Source organism: Polyergus mexicanus, unplaced genomic scaffold (genome assembly GCF_030449975.1).
Source record: "Polyergus mexicanus isolate NDT 795.1 unplaced genomic scaffold, iyPolMexi1.0 SCAF_14, whole genome shotgun sequence".
Taxonomy (NCBI): domain Eukaryota; kingdom Metazoa; phylum Arthropoda; class Insecta; order Hymenoptera; family Formicidae; genus Polyergus; species Polyergus mexicanus.
In genome coordinates, this window is record NW_027223334.1 from 6,663,301 (window position 1) to 6,683,608 (window position 20,308).

General features: G+C 37.6%; 1 protein-coding gene across 19 annotated transcripts in view; it reads right to left on the minus strand.

Annotated features, from left to right (window-relative positions):
* LOC138939392 (protein unc-13 homolog B-like) overlaps nt 1-20,308 on the minus strand; it is a 161,152-nt gene that overhangs the window by 21,066 nt on the left and 119,778 nt on the right. For 17 of the 19 annotated variants that reach the window (XM_070307113.1, XM_070307116.1, XM_070307119.1 and 14 more), the window contains 5 exons: nt 20,129-20,216; nt 13,371-13,445; nt 10,564-10,783; nt 7,944-8,064; nt 943-1,049 (listed from right to left, as the gene is read on the minus strand). In XM_070307113.1, the coding sequence (XP_070163214.1) occupies nt 943-1,049; nt 7,944-8,064; nt 10,564-10,783; nt 13,371-13,445; nt 20,129-20,216 (611 nt within the window). Of the gene's footprint in view, nt 1-942; nt 1,050-4,851; nt 4,959-7,943; nt 8,065-10,563; nt 10,784-13,370; nt 13,446-20,128; nt 20,217-20,308 lie in introns of all 19 variants that reach the window. The other 2 variants (XM_070307118.1, XM_070307115.1) reach the window with 1 other exon arrangement.

Genomic DNA, 20,308 nt, shown 5'->3' on the forward strand with positions numbered 1-20,308 from the left:
CCTAGAAATGCATACGAGGTAGCTGTCAGATACGTTCAAATCGCTTCGTTAAAACCGAGGACGATGCAGGAGTGTTGTATTATGCGTTTCGATCGACCGAACGGCGGAACTTCGCACAAATTACCTTAGTTTTTCATTGTAACAAGAACGCAACGAGGATACAATAGCGAATACGTCATTCAACTTTAATATATTTCGAAACTTCGCGAAAAAGAGAGAGAGAGAGAGAGAGAGAGAGAGAACGCGTGACACAGCGACGACTCGGAAATTCATGTTTACGTCCCTCCCTCGATCGACCCTCGAGAGCTTTAACTTCGTGAGGGACGGGAGTACATCGATCGTACATAATACACAAGCACCGGTGTGCCGGTGTACAACTGCGAGTACAACGCGGAGAATATGCGGCGTTGTGCTTCATATATCACAATCCGTTATCACCCTCGATAGTGCTTTGTTACATAGATCTTTGCTCTTGGATCGCGAAAGTCGCGTGCATGAAAAGACGGTGATGGAAAATCGAGATATATATGAGACTGCGCTTGATGAACTTCGCACAAGATGCATAATGCTTTGCTTCTGCTCTCGATTACGGATTTTCGGATAATTCTGCAATCATGTTTCCGCGAGAAGGGAGCTTTAATTCTAAGTTCGTCCGAGAATCTGTCAGCGAATCCGCAGTCATCGCACACATCCCGGTATATCTCATTGATTAGAAAATTTGCTCTCGTGATTCAGAAAGAGAAGAGAGAAGAGAGAAATTTTTTTCTTTTTTTTTTTTACAAGAAAGAACAAATGTTACATTCGCCTTCATAAAATTTTAATAAGTTTTCGTGTAATTGTGTGTCTCAAGCGTGTGTGATTACAGAAGATTTGAGTGGTTCATTATTGAGATTGTGGTGAATGGTCATTAAAAACGCTCTAAAGGTATCAGTATCGTGTCACCTGTGATGGCAATCTTGCAGGACCACTTGCTGGTACCCTCAAGGACGATCTGTTCGGCCTGCTCGAGACTGTCTATGTGCGTATCCGGGTCCACTGAAAACGTCGTGCTGAAAAGAAGACAATGCCCTCGTCATCGGATCGTCCTTCGACAACCTCTCGTACCCCTTTCGTGCCGTCGTCATTTCACGCTCTTAAAAACTGTTCGGAGAAAAGAACCCCCTCCCCCCTCTCCCTCGAGATGGGGCACCATCAAGGCGACCAGAAAAGTGTACGTCTTACAGAGGCCACCGAAGGACGTGGGATCGTTGCGAGGCGGGAGATCGTCCGTAATTATCCAACAGCCATCCAGCAGCAGCAGCAGCAACAGCAGCAATAGCAGCAACAACAGCGGCGGCGGTCATATTCAGTAGCTCAGCTATACTAGCGGGAACGCATTCGCGTAGCAGGACACTAGGTAGTATTTTTCCCGGGGATTAACCCCTGTAATATAAGTGTATCTCGACACCTGTGTGTATCTCGCGTGAAAGCAAAGCGAGACGTGTGTTTGAAATCCGCGCCTCAATCCGAGATGGATTAGCTCTGGCAACTGTCCTTCCTATATCCTTCGCAATTTCTCGACGATATTCTGTACGGAATTCGACGAATAAGTATGAAATGACGATTGGAAAGGGGAGACTACCCTTACTCGAAATACAGATCGGTCAGAAGCTGCGCGATCGACTTTATTTACATCGAAGAAGAACGAGGATATTTGAGAATCGTATATAGGGATATAGTAGATGAAACGAAGTTGAATCGAATCGTTGAAGGGTCCTCCAAACGATGGAATATCATTGAAATTCTATCGAAGTTTCGTCCAAAATATGCGAAATACACGAGAAAAAGTCAATCGATCATACACGCGTTGTCACACCACGAGCAAGTATGGTAATAAGCGTTGCCATACCACCTGTTAACATCCTGCCATCGTAAAGTTAGTATCGTTTCATATGGAGAGATGATTGAGGCGATGCGCCTGTCGGCTTGTAATAAGAAAACTTGTTGCTCGACTTATGTGGCGGATCGCCAATACGGGACTTCCGTTGATGTCCTAGTCGCAGTAATAATCGTCTCACGAAGACAAATATATAAACAACTTTATGCACGCAACGTCCGCATTATAACCATGAGCCAATGATCTGCAGTTAGAGAGATATCAAACGCTGTTTTGCCATAAATAATTAATCATTTATTAAATTAAAAATAAATTTTCGCGTGCCTATACAAGTTTGGGAAAATCTAATTTTTTTTCTCCTTCACCGAAGAATAATTACGAATACTTTTTATCCGTGATCGAAGATTTGATTCTTTATTGAAAGAAAGAGAGAGAATATGTTAAAACTTTTTTTATAAAAAATTATACATTAAAGTGTAATTTCGTAGCCAAATTATAATTATTTTAAAAGAAGGAAGATAAAATTCTTCCGAAAATTTGATTTTCTTCGAATACGGAGAATAAGAAAGAATTGATGGAGCAAATTCTCTTTTGAATTACGACCATGGATCGACCGCCGTTAAACTTCTCTCCGGTAAAGTACACCGAGTACGTTGTAAAAGACTATATATACGTATGTTTCTTCTATTCCCAACGCGGTATGAAGCGACAAACGAAAGAAAGAGACTCGTTTTCTCTTTGATTCGGAGACACAATGAACTCGGGGATGCGTTACCGCGCGGAATAGAGATGATGAATACAAAAGAGGCAAAATGTGCACCCACGCGTCGCGCGTTTTATTTCGGTCAGGTTACTTTTTCTACGATCGCGCACTTCTCTCGTGCAATATATTTTCTACGGTAATAGCTCGCGGAAAAGAAATCACGGAATCGATACAGCTCAGCACTGTTTGTTTACGAGAAGTAGATAAACGATATTAACTTGTTACTTTTTTTGAAAGAATTGCAATAACTTTATAAGGTCACTTTCAAATGAAGAAACTATGCTCGAGTTTCATAGGATATATCGACCTATTCCTGTCTTGCGTCCGACAAACTTTGCTCTATCCATAATTCATAAATGCAATTTATTTCTCGAAATGTATGTCAGGAGGAATACACGTCTCCCTTATCTTTGACACGCAATACCCGTTCTAATGTAGTGCGTTAAATGCAGCTTTACCAAACCAATCCAGTATCCTTCGAGATGAATTCATTTTCCTTATCTTCGACACGCGAGACTTTCTACCTCGAAACGCTAGGATTCGATCCAGAAACTGGAATGATGCGTCGATCGAGACGATGATCGATGCTTCGATTATTATTTCGCAGGAAAAGAACGCAGGAAAAGAGAACGATATATCTTGGATATATCTGTAAAATTCAAGTGATCGATGTAAATTACTTTCCATGGACGGATGGTATTGGCCTATCGGTCAGGGATTCGCGTTCATGGAAGCTCGACGACTATCAGACCGAGAGTTTACCTTAAACAATGACAACGGCACATACTTGCCGCTACAACAAGTTGCCACGTGACCTTAATAGACTTTCGATTGAATTCCCACCGAAGAGAGAGGAGCATCGCGTGATACCTGACCAGCACGACCGCACAGCACGTAGATAAATACACACACGTACACACTGTGAAAACTCATACATCTTCATGTTGATGCGTAAACAGAATGCGTAAATGAACAAATGTTGGCTCGCGTAGAAAACAGTGAACTTATGATTTTTACTAATAAAAAGTGAATTGACTGTTCGAGTTGTATTTCGAGAATTTTGAGAGGGGCATTTCACCGCACGATGGCAATCGACCTGTTGTTTCTGAGAGAACTGCTGGATGAACCGACTCACGAGAGATTTCATTTGAAATACGAATTTCCGCGCTCTCTACCTGAAGAAGAAAAGTTCCTGCGAATCGCTGAGAGCGCACGAACAAGGCGAGAATTGCTTGCAAACTCGATTTCGCCGATTTTGTTGAGAAAGAGGATTGCAGCAATGGTAGCTGGAAAATTGCCACGAAATTGGAGCAAAGAGAAGTAATTTTGAAGAAGAAAAAAATAAAAACACTAATAAGGAAGAGAAAGAGGCGAATACCATGTCCAATTAATAGTGTCGTAAACTAAGAGAGTCAAGACGCGTAATACCATGACATCCAGTGGACAAATATAAGATTGCAAAAAAAAAAAATGCAACACACGCGCGCGCGCGCACACACATATATAAAACAACAGCATAGCGTATACACGCATACACACAATAGTTTTAATATCGTTCAAACGGGATAGTTGCGGGGGATGTAAGTCAAGGTGCTTCCAGAAAAGGATACACGAAAGTAGCTCGTCCATCGTGACTTTACGTAAGCTCGCGAGACAGTTAAGTTGTCGGGTGCGAAGTATATCCCAACTTGTGTAAAGAAGTTAAAGGAAAAAATATAGAGTTAGAAATAAACAAGTTTATCCGAACGATTTGCAGTTCGAACACAAGACAACCCGTAACGTTCGCTTTGTCGCACGATGGTCAAACGATGTTTCAATAATGGAATTACATAATGGGACGGTCAGTCATTGCATAATGTTGGTACGTTCATGGCAATCAATAAAACACAATCACGCGCGGTAGCCATCAAGAGCCAAGTGTCATTATCGCCTGATCTGACGATGTAAAGTACGTATTGACGATAATAACGATAATAGGAAGAGAATATTAAAGTGTAAAATTGTGTGCGTACACGCATTACGTATATGTATACAGTATATATATGTATGGGAATATACACACAAGGGTGAGACTCGTAGATCAAAGAATACGTAGGCATACGCAGTACATATATGTATGTATCGGGGCGAGCACCGATACTGATGCTCGCTCGTCGCACAGGGTGCACAAAGACCAACTTTAGGACCCGCCGAGCACGAGCTGCCCACAAACCTGTAATAGCGATCTTCGCCGACCATTTGCTGGTACCGTCCAAAACCGATTGCTCCACCGCCGTCATGTGACCCGCGTGCGCCTTTTCGTCGACCCCGAAGACTGACCTAAACTCCGACGAGACTTTCTTTCACATGAGCTGTGTCATCGGCCGCGATCTCGTCTTATCTGTCTCTGTCGCGTCGTCAACTCATCGTCGTTCCGAGATAATCTTTTGAAATAGTTTTCCCGTCGCGAGATACCTTCGCTGCGAAACTACTTTCGTCACGAGACATCCTCAAAGGAAGATTATTTCGATAACGAAATATTTTCTTGGCAATGTTGCAATACAAAAAAAAAAGAAAGGAAAAAGGAAAAAGGCAACGTGACAAGCAAAATTTAAATCGACACGTGTATTTAGCCATCCTGTTGCAATTTTGTAAAAACGTCGTGCTTGTTTTAGCGATTCGTAGCGAAACATGAACGATCATCTATACGACAGTTTAGGAATTCTCTCTGTAGGATCAATTGTTCAAGGTGTCATTTCTTGCTAAATTTTTGTCCGATATCGCGATCAGAGAGGCTAAACGGCGAGAATCGAGCGTATACGTCGCGGCGGCAATTAAGTTGATGGAAATTTTTGGAACGCCCTGGACAAGCGGTCGTCTCTAATTAAAGCGACTGGTCATCGATCAAGCCGCTAACGAGAACGTTGATTGCCCGATAGTACGATATCGGCGCTCGATGAGCAGCGTTATATCCACAAGATTCGTACACGACGGGATTGTCGGCGATTAGTATGCGTCCAGAGAAGACAAGATCGGGCCTTGTAACGGTGACGATTTCGCGTTTTAGCTTTGCTTGCTCTTCGTTACATATTACTCCGTTACCATTGCCACCGTCGCCATTGCATCGCTGTATTTGTCCCTTTTAATTATGGATTAATTCCAGTCTGTCGCCGGTGAACGAGCGGACGACTCTTAATTGACAACTGATTACTGTCGCCTGAGATATTAAATTAATTATAATTTTCAATAATATGTATAATTATTACGAGAGCGCAACATTTCGCGATGTTAATATTTCTTGCAAAAGCTACTCGAGCGCTTTTCCTAGAACGCGTGATAATGAACGTTGCAGCTGTTCTAATTTCGCGCGTGCTAATTACGGTAGAAGCGCTAAATTACGATAATACTCGGCATAAACGAAGAAGATATTAGTGCGCATTAATATCCGCGGATATTAATGTACACTAATTAATTCATATGTTTACTGATGAAACGTCAAAGTATCATCTTCGTTAAGTACATCGGAGAAAATTTTCAACGCGCTAATTGAAAATGATTTGCAAAAATTATCAATATGTGTATTCGCCGTAGAATAATTGACTACTTTACGCAATTAATCTCGCCACAATTGCGTAAACACATTTTCCAATTATATATATATCCCAAAAGAGACGTATTTCCATAACGTGCCGATATGCGACTAATTGAACAAGTATTGATCGATCAATTTATCGGCACAATTCTTCGGTCTTTCGTAATTCAGATCGCACACGAGCGATATTAATCAACATTGTTCATTAATATTGTATGACTGCCCAATTGGTTTTTTTAATATTTATAATCGCTGCAAGATAAACTGATACGGATAATAAGATCAAGATGGAGCGCGAGAGGCTGAGACGTCTCGAATAACTCGACGCTTAATTGATTATGGAACGAGCGACGGCAGAGATAAGCGACAGATTGACGTAAGGTACGCAAATGTGATTAGACGGTTATTATAGCGATACCGCGTGTCTAAGCCGCGTATGCGTTATCCACTTATCATTTATTACGCAAACCGACCGTGAACGATGAATACACATGTGATCTGTTTGATAGAATATCGAACTGTAAATCAATCAAAATGACCTCTGTCGTGTAAATATATTTATATCTATTTAATTCGTCGAATGTGTTAAATAACGTGATAAATAATTAGATTTTTATTTCTCTCATGTGCCCCAAGTATGGATTCAAAATTTCAATTAAAAATGATATGTCAAGTATACACATAAATGTCAATGTCGATTAATGAGCGGACAATATTAATTTGTGAGATTATTAGCTTATTTATTTAGCTTATTATTATTTAGTTTCCCGACAGTTTATTTGACCGAACAGAGTAACATGTTCATTCAAACGTATTTTGCTACATTTTGATACACCATTAAATCGATGATATTGTGGGGATTATTATAATTGAATAATGTGTCATTATTAATGACGACGTTCCTTAATCATTGTCCCCGCGGCGCTTGTTTTACACACATATTTCCCAATTTATATATTATTCATATAAAAATTACCATATCTGAATATAATCTAATTTGTTTGTGCATATTGAGATTCCCGCGTCTTTCAGCGATTAAACAGAAAGATTATTGATCATAGATGATAGATTTTCAATAATGAAAAATGCATTATGTGCAAAGTCGTAAAACAAATACATTGTACCAACGAAGATAACAGAATGAACTTGAAGTTTAGAATATGGATCGTGCTTGCCGCATCCGTAAAGCATTGTCCATGTATGTTTACACACTGCTACTCAGAAGTTACGTCATAGCTAATATTCGTGCAAACAATCTTTATAGAGCATTTAACGATTTCCGATATTTGAGATCGTGTATAATAGATTCGATTCGGTAGCGACAGTTTATTCGCGGAATCGTTTATATTCTCATCTCACGCAAAGCGGGGATGAGCCTCGAAAGAATTGTTTTAATAGCGGCGACTAATTAATTCTATCGCAATTGAAAATGGCTCTTGATTCACCATTAAAACTTTACCGTTTTCATAGGCAACGGTGAACATTTCCCTTTGCAAGATACATACGTAATTTATTTCGAAACTGACAATGTGTGGACTTTTTAATTCGGAATAAAACAGCGAGCAGTGGCGATCGGTGAATCGCGTCGCGATCGATCTACATCGATCGACGCTATTCATCCTTCAACTGTCATCGATCGACAGTACGATTCTCATTGCTATAGATCGATTTCCGTGGCTGCGACAAAAGAAGAAAAGAAAAAGAAGCGAGCGGAAATGTAAGCGAAAACTCACCGAATCAGTTCGAAGATCTCCGGTTTTTCTCGTTCTCGTTGCTTCATCCTCTCCTTCATCGCCGTAATTATGCTAATCGCCTTATCCTCAGCTCCGTGCTTCGAGCTTTTCTCAGCCGCTCCTAGAGAATGAATGGGATAGTGAAACATTAATATATTCGAGATTCGCGTATATTTGCATATATAGGCATATTAGTTGACTGCACTATTAAAAGTTCATTAATAAAATTATCGATTAATTATTTACATGCGAATATTTATTGCAAATTAATTGTCATTTGCCAAGATCGGAGTGTCCATGTGTTATCGTCGATATCAATTAAATGTTTATCTCTGATAGAGAGAAAAATGTATACACCGGATGTATTTTTCGAGATCGACTGATAAAAAGCTTATAAACAAGAGATTTGTATTGGGATTTTTCTCGAGGTTGCACACATCATAAAAACCGTGATTCGTATCATCGACACGTGATTGTGTAATACTAATATTTTCGCGCTCCAGTATCGCGCCTGAATAGAGCACTAATAATATGATGTGGCGTGTATAACGATCGAGGTATCGCATTTCGTAAAATTATATATAAACTGAAAAACACATGTATCACAGATCGTGATAAATAGCTATGCATTTTGTGCGTTGCATAATAATTACGTGAATTTCGATGACACGTAATCGTTGGATATCAGAGATATTAGATGTAAGAATGATGGCGAATAATAACGAAATATTTTGCATGCAATCCGTGATGATTGAAAATCGTGTTTCGAATTCTACGGGAGCGCGAATTTTGCTTACTCGATTTCAATTACGAACTGGAAATCTTGTTGCGGACCAAATGACAGTTATATAAGAAAGAAAGAGAAGATCTTGAAGAAAGTGAGCGATGTAATAACCTGGCACGTCAAAGTTACAGCGCTGAATAAGGGTGATTTATGTAATCGCAAACGGAATTATAAGACAAGGAAAACTGTCGATGAATCGAAGGTAGAGAGATTTTTAATTAATCGTGTCGGAATGTCCGATCGAGAGGAAAGATTTTATCGGGTACATGATGGGAATCATTAGTTTCGAAATGTTACACAAATCGATAGCGAATGGTGTCGCGAGGAAAGAATACATATAGGAAAGATCTCGTCGGGGAGAAAATTGAAAGTGTGATGGGGACGGGTGGACATTACGAGTGTCGTTGCCTCTCGATTTTTCCGGACAATGAAAATTGATTTATAAAATTCGCATCGCATTATCGATTCATTTATCGAATCTATGCGAATCAAAATGCGAAATGGTTTATTGCTATAGTATTCGTAAAAATTATTTTTCCGTAGGAAATAATTTAATATCTATGAAATTCAATCGCTCGATTATTCCGTCGAATCGATTTTACGGCACGAGGATAATATCCGTTTATTGACAAGACGATGGAAATAGCAGCGTGACTGCAAGATGCAACGGATTAAAGTCGGAGTGTCTTACGGAGAAAATTAAGTATTAATTTGCGACGAAGGATTAAGAGAAAAATAGAATGGAATGTATGTCTGTTGAAATTTATTCATTCGCACCAATCTCTGTCTAACGAACCACGAAGCCTTTCTCGATCTCACTTGGACTCTTATTCCTTCGCCAAGAGGCAACCGATTTTACTACTCTACACTCGTTAATGACTAAATCGGAAGCTCTTAATTACGGTTATATATTGTTCGGTAAGAAAAGCCTTTGTGACCTTAGAGTCTCGGAGTCTTCTAAATACATTTGTAACTTCTCTGTGGAGAAAAAAATCGCTTTACACACACATATACACACATGCAATTATTGACGATTAACTTTGTCCAGGAGATTTTGGTTAATTAATAATATTAATTTATTTAATATTCTTTCAAAATTTAGTCATCTCGTACGATAGTAGATCTCGATTAAGGGGGCATACCCGTTTGAAAGCTCGAAAAATGAGTAGTACATTTTCTAGATTTTTTTGTAGAGCAACGTTTGATAAATATTTTTAATTTTTTTACAATATCAATACAATATTATTAGCTACTTAAATAAAAATTTTCTGCTTAAAAAGAAATTTTTTCCCGAAGTTATGGAAGAATATTTGCAGAGCTCCTTTAAATTTTAGATGGCTGCACGGTGTGTGCATGAAAATATTTGTAGATCATATCCAAAATAAAAAATACAAGCTTTTTTTTATTAAACATATTAATAACTATCTGCTATCCAAGCATTTCTCCAAATTTAAAAAAATAAAAGGATTACGGCGTATTGAAAGAGTTTCGTTTTTTTTTTTTTTTTTTTTGTTTTTTTTTTTTTTGTTCGTACACTGTGCATGAAAACATAAATCTACAAATATTCACATAACTTTAAAAAAAAAATTTTTTTTAAGCTGAAAATTTTTATTGAAGTACTTAATAATATTGGGGGAAAAAAAAAGTCAAATCAATGTGCTGAAAAAAAATCTAGAAAATATATATCATTTTTTTACAAAATTCAAACGGGCCCAATTAACCGCGACACGAAATATATAATTAATTGAATATATCCTTATAATTATAATAATTTTATAACTACCCGCGGAAATTGCGCTTGGAGGCTAAATTACAAAAATAAAGGCTGATACTTACTCTGCAAGCAGTCGGCGTTCAAAAGATCCTTGCACTTTTCGTGACACTTGACACCGCACTCCATACATCGCACTCCCTGTCGAGCGATGCCCCATAGAAGACCCTCGCATTCGTAGCAATAGGTCGGCGATGTGGCGGTCCAGGTGACGAAATTGTGAGGAGTGGTGGACGATATGGGATAGATCATCGCTTGCAGGGTTTTCTTGTACACGTGCATCTTCTGCGGGTTTATCATCGCGATTGCATCGCCGATAAGTCGAAAGTAAGCATTTGACAAAAAGAGAGAGGCAGGAAAGAGGATAAGTCGGAAGGGAGATTGGGTAAGCGGTTTACGCAAACATTTGTTTTGCTACTTTGGTCTTCTGCTCGTAAAAGTTAACATGTTACGATCTTCGACAGAGCGAAACGATCCGCCGGACATTATCGTGAATTGTTAATCCTTTGGAGGAATGAATGTCACGTCTGACACTTAAAAAAATCTTGATCTCCAATACTATTGTAATATAACGGTAAAATACGTTTCGTGTCATTTATCAAATTTTCCGATATTATTCCGCCGTACATCTATTGTATCCTAAAAAGAAATTGAACAAGGAGCTCCCGATACTCTCAGAGCGATATATGATAAAGTGACCATGTCATGGCTATGCTGACGTACTATAACATTCTATTACCTTGCGTATGAAAAATTAATCGAACAACCATATGATATATTGGATTACATCAAGAAATGTATCTCAGCAATGCTATTTCTACATAGTTGAAAAATGAAACCGCTCTTTATTCTGACCTTTTAAGAAAATTATTTTTTCCATTTATTGTTTATTTCGCATTACTTTTATCTTCAATGCGCATTAATTTGTATAAAGTATCTAGATCTACCCTCTTTAATCTAAAATTTGCATTTCAAATTATAAGTAAAACACCGAAGGATTAGCATTCATTCTTGTCGAAGCGATTTCTCGCATACAAACTCTCTCACAAATTCAATTATTAATCGGGGATCTTCGTGCCTTTGGATCTTAGTTACATAATCATGTGCACGCGAACTGTATGCAGTACATAAGAGTTTCACAAAGAAACCCGGATAAGGGTTCAATGGAAACGAATTGGATGCGCTAAGAGGCTGTTTCGAGGTTGCTACTCGCTCGTGCCACTCGAAATCAAGAAGAATGACTCTCGTCATTCGGCTTTCGATTTTCGAGAGCATTTCTTTCGAGAGCGATTTTTTTCCTTTTCTTCCGGACTTTCTCGTTTTTCCATGCTTGGGATAGGGAGATTATCTAGGAGATCCTCATAAGCTCAAGAAGGCAAACTTTTCTCGATCCTAAAGGGATCATCGACATTTTATGTTGGACATCTAGAATTTTCACGCGCCGTCTCTTTTCTTTTTGCGAAAATTCTTTGGGAAAATTTTTTCTTTTTCGTAAAGTCACTTACGCGCCGAGAAATTTTCTAACAAGCACATTTTCTAGATGTCGTTAAATTATCTAGCAAAAAGAGAGAGAGAGAGAGCAAGGATGTAAAAGCATCGATCCGCTAAGAAGCACTACTCTACGAACGTGTGAAACGTGTGGGATGTTCCTTCGATGCATGAAAAGATTCTTCAAAAATTATCCTTTAACGCGTTATTTTTCAAAGTCTCGGAAACGTCATATAAATACGTACTCTCGATCCAAATTTTTGAATACATTATTAGTGAATCTTGTATTAATTTCTACACGTCCAATATTAAGAAAACTTACGTTTATGTAATTATATAATTGAATTTTAAACCACGTCAATCTATAATGGTTTTCTCAAGGTGCTTAAATAAATTACACATTCGAGACTAGATTGGATACCGAATATGTTGCATGCGGCAAAGTGATCTTGCAAAAGGACTTTACATATACGAGGAACATCCAACGTGTTACAGAAATCGGAAACTCCTAACACTAGCCTAGCTATTTCTCTCTGATACGGTATTCTGCGCCGTGATATTTTGTAGACTCCTACAAATGTCCTATAGTATATACGTATATCCACACGCGTGTGTGCGTTTTAACCGCTATTTTCTCACCTAATGCATACGTATGCGTGTACTTTCTTGTACATACGTGACGCGTATGCATATATCACGGTCCTAACCGCTAATGTATTTTACACTAGTTTTGCTACGTGTTGCTCGAAAATAACGTAGCGTGAGAAGGAGGTAAATAGAAATAAGGAAAGAAAGAGCAGAAACATCACTAAATCACACTTACGTGAAAGAAAATAGCGTGGAAATGAGGATAAAATGCAGCACGTTTCGTATGAAAAGAAAGAAAGAGTCCAATGGTTAATTTAAGCTCCCTCGGCGCCGGTCTCTCTCGTCGCTATTGAAACTTAAAATTAAATGATGTGCGACCTAAACTCCTTGCTTGATACCTGTCTCCATATTTCTTCCAACGTTACCTTCCGCCATAAATCTCCTTCTCGCAACTAGTAACTACACGTACATCTTTTTACTTTCGCTTTCGAAGCTTTTCCCTTACGCTTCTCGAATTGCGTTACAAAAGTAATTAAAGAGCTTCGTTTCGTGATCGCGTTAACTAATGCGATACATTGAATACTCGCGATACGAGAAATAGCTATCTTGAAAAATACCGCTAGAAAAGAGTTTACGATAAGCTGTCCCGATTTCTTAAATAATATTTATATATCAACGGCGCAGCGCGACGGTAGCTAATTTTCTTCTTACAAAACAAATACGTTTCTCTTGATTTATTAAACAGTGACGTAAAGTGACGATGATGAAGTATAGTGACTAAAGGGCAAGTCCTTACCAGCTCCTCGTCGTTCAACGTTGCTCGCGGCACGGCGGACGTAAGACCAGCGTTCCTCTTCGTCGCCGCCATAGTCTGGGAAAAGATAAAGATTAATGTGCATCTGATAAAAGAGTAAAATCCTTCCAGTCTCTCTATCGCATAGTCAGTTTTCCAAGTCCTGGGACTGAGAAACTGAAAGGAGAAGAGAGAAAGAAAGAGAAAAGAGAGAGAGAGAGAAAGAGAAAAAGAGATTGAAAGAAAGCGTAGAATAGATCAAACAAATCGACAGATGTGTAGAAACGCAAGTAAACGAAAAAAAAAACAAAAAAAAAACGCAGAAGAATTCTTCGTAAAGTGTTATTTACAGATATTTTTCAACATCGAGATTAAAACGTGGCTATTTACGAGACCAAAACGAGAATAAGTGACACGATGAAAGAACGTTACGTGATGAGAATTATTCAAAAAAAAAATAATAACAATTTTTAATCGATATTGAGAAATGAGTCAATACACATTTTCAAAGAGAAACGATTTCACATCGAGATTAAATTGCATCCGCCGTAATAACACGGAAGAGTTGTGGAGATAAAGACAAATTCAAAACCTAAGAGAAATCCTATACGTAACGTAAGTCTTGTGACGTAAAAGAAGCGGTGACATTACATGCCAAATGAAATATCGATGAAGTTCAACTGTTATTTATAAGTTTTATGAAGTGTTTTATGAAGTTTTATTAGTGTGTTAGTGACTTTATGTATATTATATATATAAATATATACATCGAACCCCTTTGTGAGAAAAAAAGAGACCCATACTAAGAGATTGTATTGCAAATATTAAAGGAGACGCCTCAGGATGTTCTATATTTAATCTAGAGCGTCTTATGTAGCCGGCTGACATTTATGTAATTCGACAAAAGCGCGCATGTGAAATGTGTTACAAATTTAATGCTAGTTACCCGACCGCACGTTTTACATCGAATATCAGAGAGCATGTGTGGAATGTTTGCTCCTGCATAAATATTTACAGGCTTAACATATTATCCATACGATTATCTTTGTAAAGTCGAGATGAAATTAATACGGCGGTCAATAAACAAGATCGCAAATATCTGAATCGGTGTGATACGATTCAACTCGAAATTCTAGATTATACGCTACAGTATTTCGAGACGTAAAACGGAAATTGTACGAGAGGCTAATCAAAGATTTTAATCCCGTTTAATTAATATAGTCGGGCACAGTCTTAATGCAACGTAGATTTGCATGTCCGATTCGGAAATGCATATATATATCGTACATGTACTGTATGTAATACTAAGATTGAAATTAGAACTAAGAGACCGATAGTAAGAAAAGTTAGTGAAAGGCAAGAATTAGAAAACCGATAGAGCGGAAACGCCAGAAGATATGTAAATCAGTTGACAGAATAACGGTGAGAGATAAAGAGAGATTAGAAGGAGAAATGATACAGAAAGAGAGAGAGAGAGAGAGAGAGAGAGAGCGCTCGTAGAGGAAATCTAATCTAATTAGCTTATGGTGTCTAATAGGTGCGGTGAGCGATAGGATATGTGGTTAGCATAGATTTCAATTAAGATATTATGCACAGGACCCCGCGAACCGTGCATGCGCCATTGTTTCGTCCCGATAATCAGGCATTAATTCCGTGCACGCTAATCTCGCTTTTATTCGCCATAATTGACATATGCTGTTGCGCCATTGTTTTTCTAACCGAGTAAGAAATGTGCTGCATGATTGCATGGGGGTGCCGTAGAGTAATTTAATTGTATTTCTTTCGAGAGACTCGCGCGCGATATTTTTTTTTTTTTTTTTTTTTTTTTTTTTTAACGACATTGTTGCGCTCATCTCTTTCGCATTGTTTTTCGCATTTATTTTTGTCGCGAAAAGCAAACGAACAAATGAGAGAAACGGACAAAGTATTGCTGAATCGAACGAAGTTTCTGTCAAAAAAGAAAGAAAGAAAGAAAAAAAAAAGAAGAAGACAAATTGCTTCCAATAATATCATTATCATAATGTTTACTTATGTGACTATACGGTATTCTCATAACTATTCATAACACATGCACCTACGACACTATATCAAGACATTCATTTAATATTGATAATTAAGCAGTGAATAATTTCGCACGCAGATGAAAGGGGCTATAATAAAATAGAATAAAATTATCTCACAAGACTAACTGTTTTTATCAAAAAGATTAGAAACTACTGGATAGCAGCAGATTAAATTTAAATACACGCGAGAGAGAGAGAGAGAGAGGGGGGGGGGCGAAGAGAGAGAGGGAGAAGAAGAAGAAAACAAAGAAGAGAGATAATTTATTCGAAAGCTTTTTTAAATTGAAAATAGATCGCTAATCCGCTAATTTGTCTTTGCTTAACTTTTACTAATGTTTTTCTTATAGAAGGTGTGATTATACATTCACATGCACAAACACAAAAATTACAGATAAGCCATAGATAAAAAAGCACGACGACACTGCGTCTCGTTTCTAATTATACAGATCAAAACATCAACCAGATCCAATTTAACGAGTCGCTGGAGACTTGACATGCTTCTTTCGCAATCGATATTTCATTCGCGAACGATAAAAATGCACGTTTCGCAAATGGTAAAATTACTTTGACCTCTGTTTACTAACGAATGCATATGTAACAGAATCGTATCAAATTCGAGATGTAATCAAGATAAGATATCGTCGACTATACCGTCGACTATAATCCGCGACATTCAACGACTCGCAACGATAATGAATCACGAGCAGGAAAAGAATGTAAAAAAATTAGTAAAGAGAGAGAGAGAGAGAGAGAGAGAGAGAGAGAGAGAGAGGGAGAAAGAGCGAGTAAGCAAGAGAAAAATATGAATCATAAGACGAATGGAAAAAGATGTGAATTATGAAAAAACATAACGATATACATGAGCTATATAGTGAGAAAGACGAATAAAAAATTCACATGCGAACATTCGAACAAACTTCTAATTGATTTGGCTAACGAGGCATTTAATTAGTACCTTCAAGACCTGGAGGTAGAGTTTTTGAGATTTTTTTGAGAGGTTTTTTTTTCAGTGAGTGGTTTTGGTTTTTTCAGGTGTTCAGGTGGATACAACAACGGGCGCCACAGAGAACAAACAAAGAAAATAGCATTATATGCCGATTAGTACGTGTACCACTTGCAATTTCTTTTTTCTTCTTTAATTATGATATGAATATAGATATTTTAAAAGTTAGGCATAAGAGAGGCACAAAAACAATGTTCGACGAACGTATTTAGGACTGATTCATCATGGAGAGAGAGAGAGAGAGAGAGAGAGAGAGAGAGAGAGAGAAAGGGAGAGAGAGAGAGAGAGAGAGACATAATTAGGTAATAGAAAAATATAAAAAATAAGTTTACATTCTTTTCTAAAAACAATATTACATTAAAATCTCATGCGCAGCGATAATATGCGTTTTAAGAATTTATGTCTCTCTCTCCATGGTGAATTTAAAGGGCCAAAATTACTGGGCGATAATCGCGTTTTACGCGTGATCGATCAATTTCGTTGGTTCGATATCGGTGCTGCGTGGTTCACCGCTGCTTCACCGAAATTTTTCCGATGAATGACGCAAAAGTTTCGCGATTATAACCCCAGTAATCTTTTCGCGCTTTTTGCGTACTGCCTGGACAATTTTATTCACGACATAATATCACATAAAAATATATTTTACGTCGCGAGATTTTAGGATTTGAGATTTATATGTGAGAGATACACAACAATTATATATAAACTGTTAACATTACACGGGGAAACAAACATACAGGAGACAGACATCGGATTCCAGGATCTAAAAAGATTAAAGATTTTATTCGGGATGCCCCGAACACAATGATACTTTTGTAGGAAAGAATAGGGGATGGTAAATCTTTACCCATAAAATTTTCGTACGATTTGTTGAATTACGTTTAATATATAATCACGGTTCTTACACCTAACTTCGTTTTTAAAAATAAAATTTAAATTAAATGGGTGAATCGAAAAATTTAATTTTCTATTATTCAATTTTTGATCTGCTGAAATTACGTTAGTCTGCCAATAATGCATCTCACTCTCTTAATTTTAGATTAAATCACATTTTCCGCGACATACTTATCTCCGCTGAGCGCTTTTCTCCGGAGCGCGATCAATAAACTACTTAAGAATTTCATTTAAAGCATCACGCACTAGTTGCACACGCAAGCTCTTAGCTCGCAATGGCATCCGTGTGTGTGGATGTGTGTATATGTGAGTGACGTAGGCAAGACATTTTTATTATCGTTCGGAACACGCGCGTCATTGTACATATAATAATTAAGCCGAGAGAAAAATATGTAAGGATATATCCACATTTCTTAAACTCGGTCTCTCTTTCAACATTTTATATATTATTTTTCTCTTTCTTTTCGTATGTCAAACTCAATTTCTTTTCAACCGCTTTTTATTGAATCGTTCGCCGAAATAAGCAAACGCGGAAGGCGATTTACTTAAAAGGATTTGCGACCATTTGCCTCTTTTCTGCAGATGCTTTATACTCTATATTCTATATGACAAGCGGAACAGATCATCGCATCACGGTATATGGGCGACTGATCAGAATTTCAAATCTCGAGTTTTCTAGTATTTTCGATCGATCCATTGGAGATAAAAGCACCGCTCAAAAACCGATCGCATCAGTAAATTGTGAATTTAAGTTTTGCGGCGGGGATGTTCTCATCAATTGCAAGCGTATACAATATTTGCGAAATATCGTTGGAACAATGAAATTTCGTACACAATATTCGCGTTTAAAAAATTTTGATGGATATATATTTTATTCATTCATTTATTTGTTAATAGATATTTAGGAGAGAGAGAGAGAGAAAAAAATATTAATAAATAAATATAGCCTCAATGGATTATGAAATACCATATTTTTTTTTTTTTTTTTTTTTTTTTTTTTTTTAATAGGAATTTCAGGAAAAGAGGAAATTACACGAGAGGAGATATTTCGTTAGATTCGATCGTTGGCGCTTTGCGATGATTTTTGATAAAATTAGCAATTCGATTCGTCGCAGAAAAGGACGATAACACTGAAACGTAAAACACGCAATTAGGTTACACGACGAGATACACGTTCGCTATGGACTACATCGGAGGATTTTTTACTTTATCTTGAAATACGGTAAAAGAATATTTCCCGTTACTTCAATGTATTTAGCTTCGGCTTTACGGCAAATCTCCTCAGATGCGTCGTACACGATATACACAGAGTTAGGTCTCGCGACGAAAGTATTATAGGTCGCCGTCGTCGTCTCGCAAGATAAATTTATAAAAACAGCTATAATTGTTTCGCGATTGAGGGAACACGATATTTATTACGTTTCTATCGAATTAGAAAATAATCAAGATTGAGATAAAAATTTAGTCATAATTGCTCTCACCGAATTACATGTGTGCGTGAAAGAAACGGAGGCGGAACAATTCTTAGTACAATTCTGTCTAAAATACAATTCTTTGCAATCTTCTCTTGCATAAACGCGATAAAAATTATATACATATACAGGGTGGGACGTTTATATTGAGACACCTAAATATCTAAAAAATAAAGCGAGATAGAAAGAAATGTTTCAGACAAAAATTGTTCGGTTCTAAGATAGTGCCATTAGTTTGGGTGGAGGCGCTTCAGAGTTTTCAATGTCAATCTTGTTTTTTTAAATCGGAACACCCCAATTTTTTTACATAAATCGATTCCTTGCAATATTCTGCATAAAAAGTTATAGGGATATGATGGCCAAAAGTTTAATAGTTTACGAGATATTTTATACTTTATTTTATTACTTTACTTCGACATAATTTTACATAAACTATGAAATATGTCATAAAATTATTTATTTTGCAATAATGTTACATTAATATTTTAAAACTCAAAAAATGAGAGATGGTGTAAAGAAAATAAAACAGGATTGACATTGAAATCTACGAGGCGCCTCCACCCAAGGTTAAATGGCACCATCTTATGATCCCTTTAGAACCGAACAACTTTTGTCTGAAACATTTCTTTCTATCTTGCTTTATTTTTTAGATATTTAGATGTCTCAATATAAATGCCCCCCCACCTTGTATATAAAATATATAAATATATATATGTATATAATATTCACAGTTATACTATGGAAATAATTTACAGAAATTTCCACATGTCGACTGATTCATAGGCAATATTAGTGATTGTAATTTATATACTGCCGTTCAGCGAGTTGTCACGTATCTCGTGTAGACGCCACCGCCAAAAATGCACACGCTGCACATATCACGGTAATTAATTCTGGCTCTGTTTTACTCTGCAAACGCGGAATACAGAATCGCAAAGCGCACGGAGCGATGCGTTAAAATTTTTAAAGAGATCCACGCGCAACTGAGAGATGACCTCTCAGCTAGTTGAGCGAATTAATTAAATTCAACCAGTCGCATAATCGCAGATATCGAGAGAGGTCAGAGCAGTACTGCGTTGCTGGGTGCGAGAAAGATTATGTTTTAAATAATATCTTGACAATCACGGGCAAGAGAACGACGACGACGACGACGATAACGATGATGACAACAACGAAAACGTCGGGTTGATAATTATTTCCGACGAATATATTGTACGGACGATCCAGGCAATGTACATATATGTATGTGTGTACACGGTGTACTTATACATATGTATATATACGCGGAGACAATGACGGAATGGTGTTAATGGGCAATCGGCTACCTACCAGCTCGGAAACCAATGGTATCGACTTCCGGCGCGGTCGAATGTCCGGCATGCTGTCGATGGTGCTGTAAAAATTGTCTCTCGGATGTCTGGAAGAAAAAAGATTTCGAAAATTACGCCAGGGCATCGGACCCGCGATTACGTTCATCCTTTTTGCTCCGACAGTTCGCATTAAAATTTT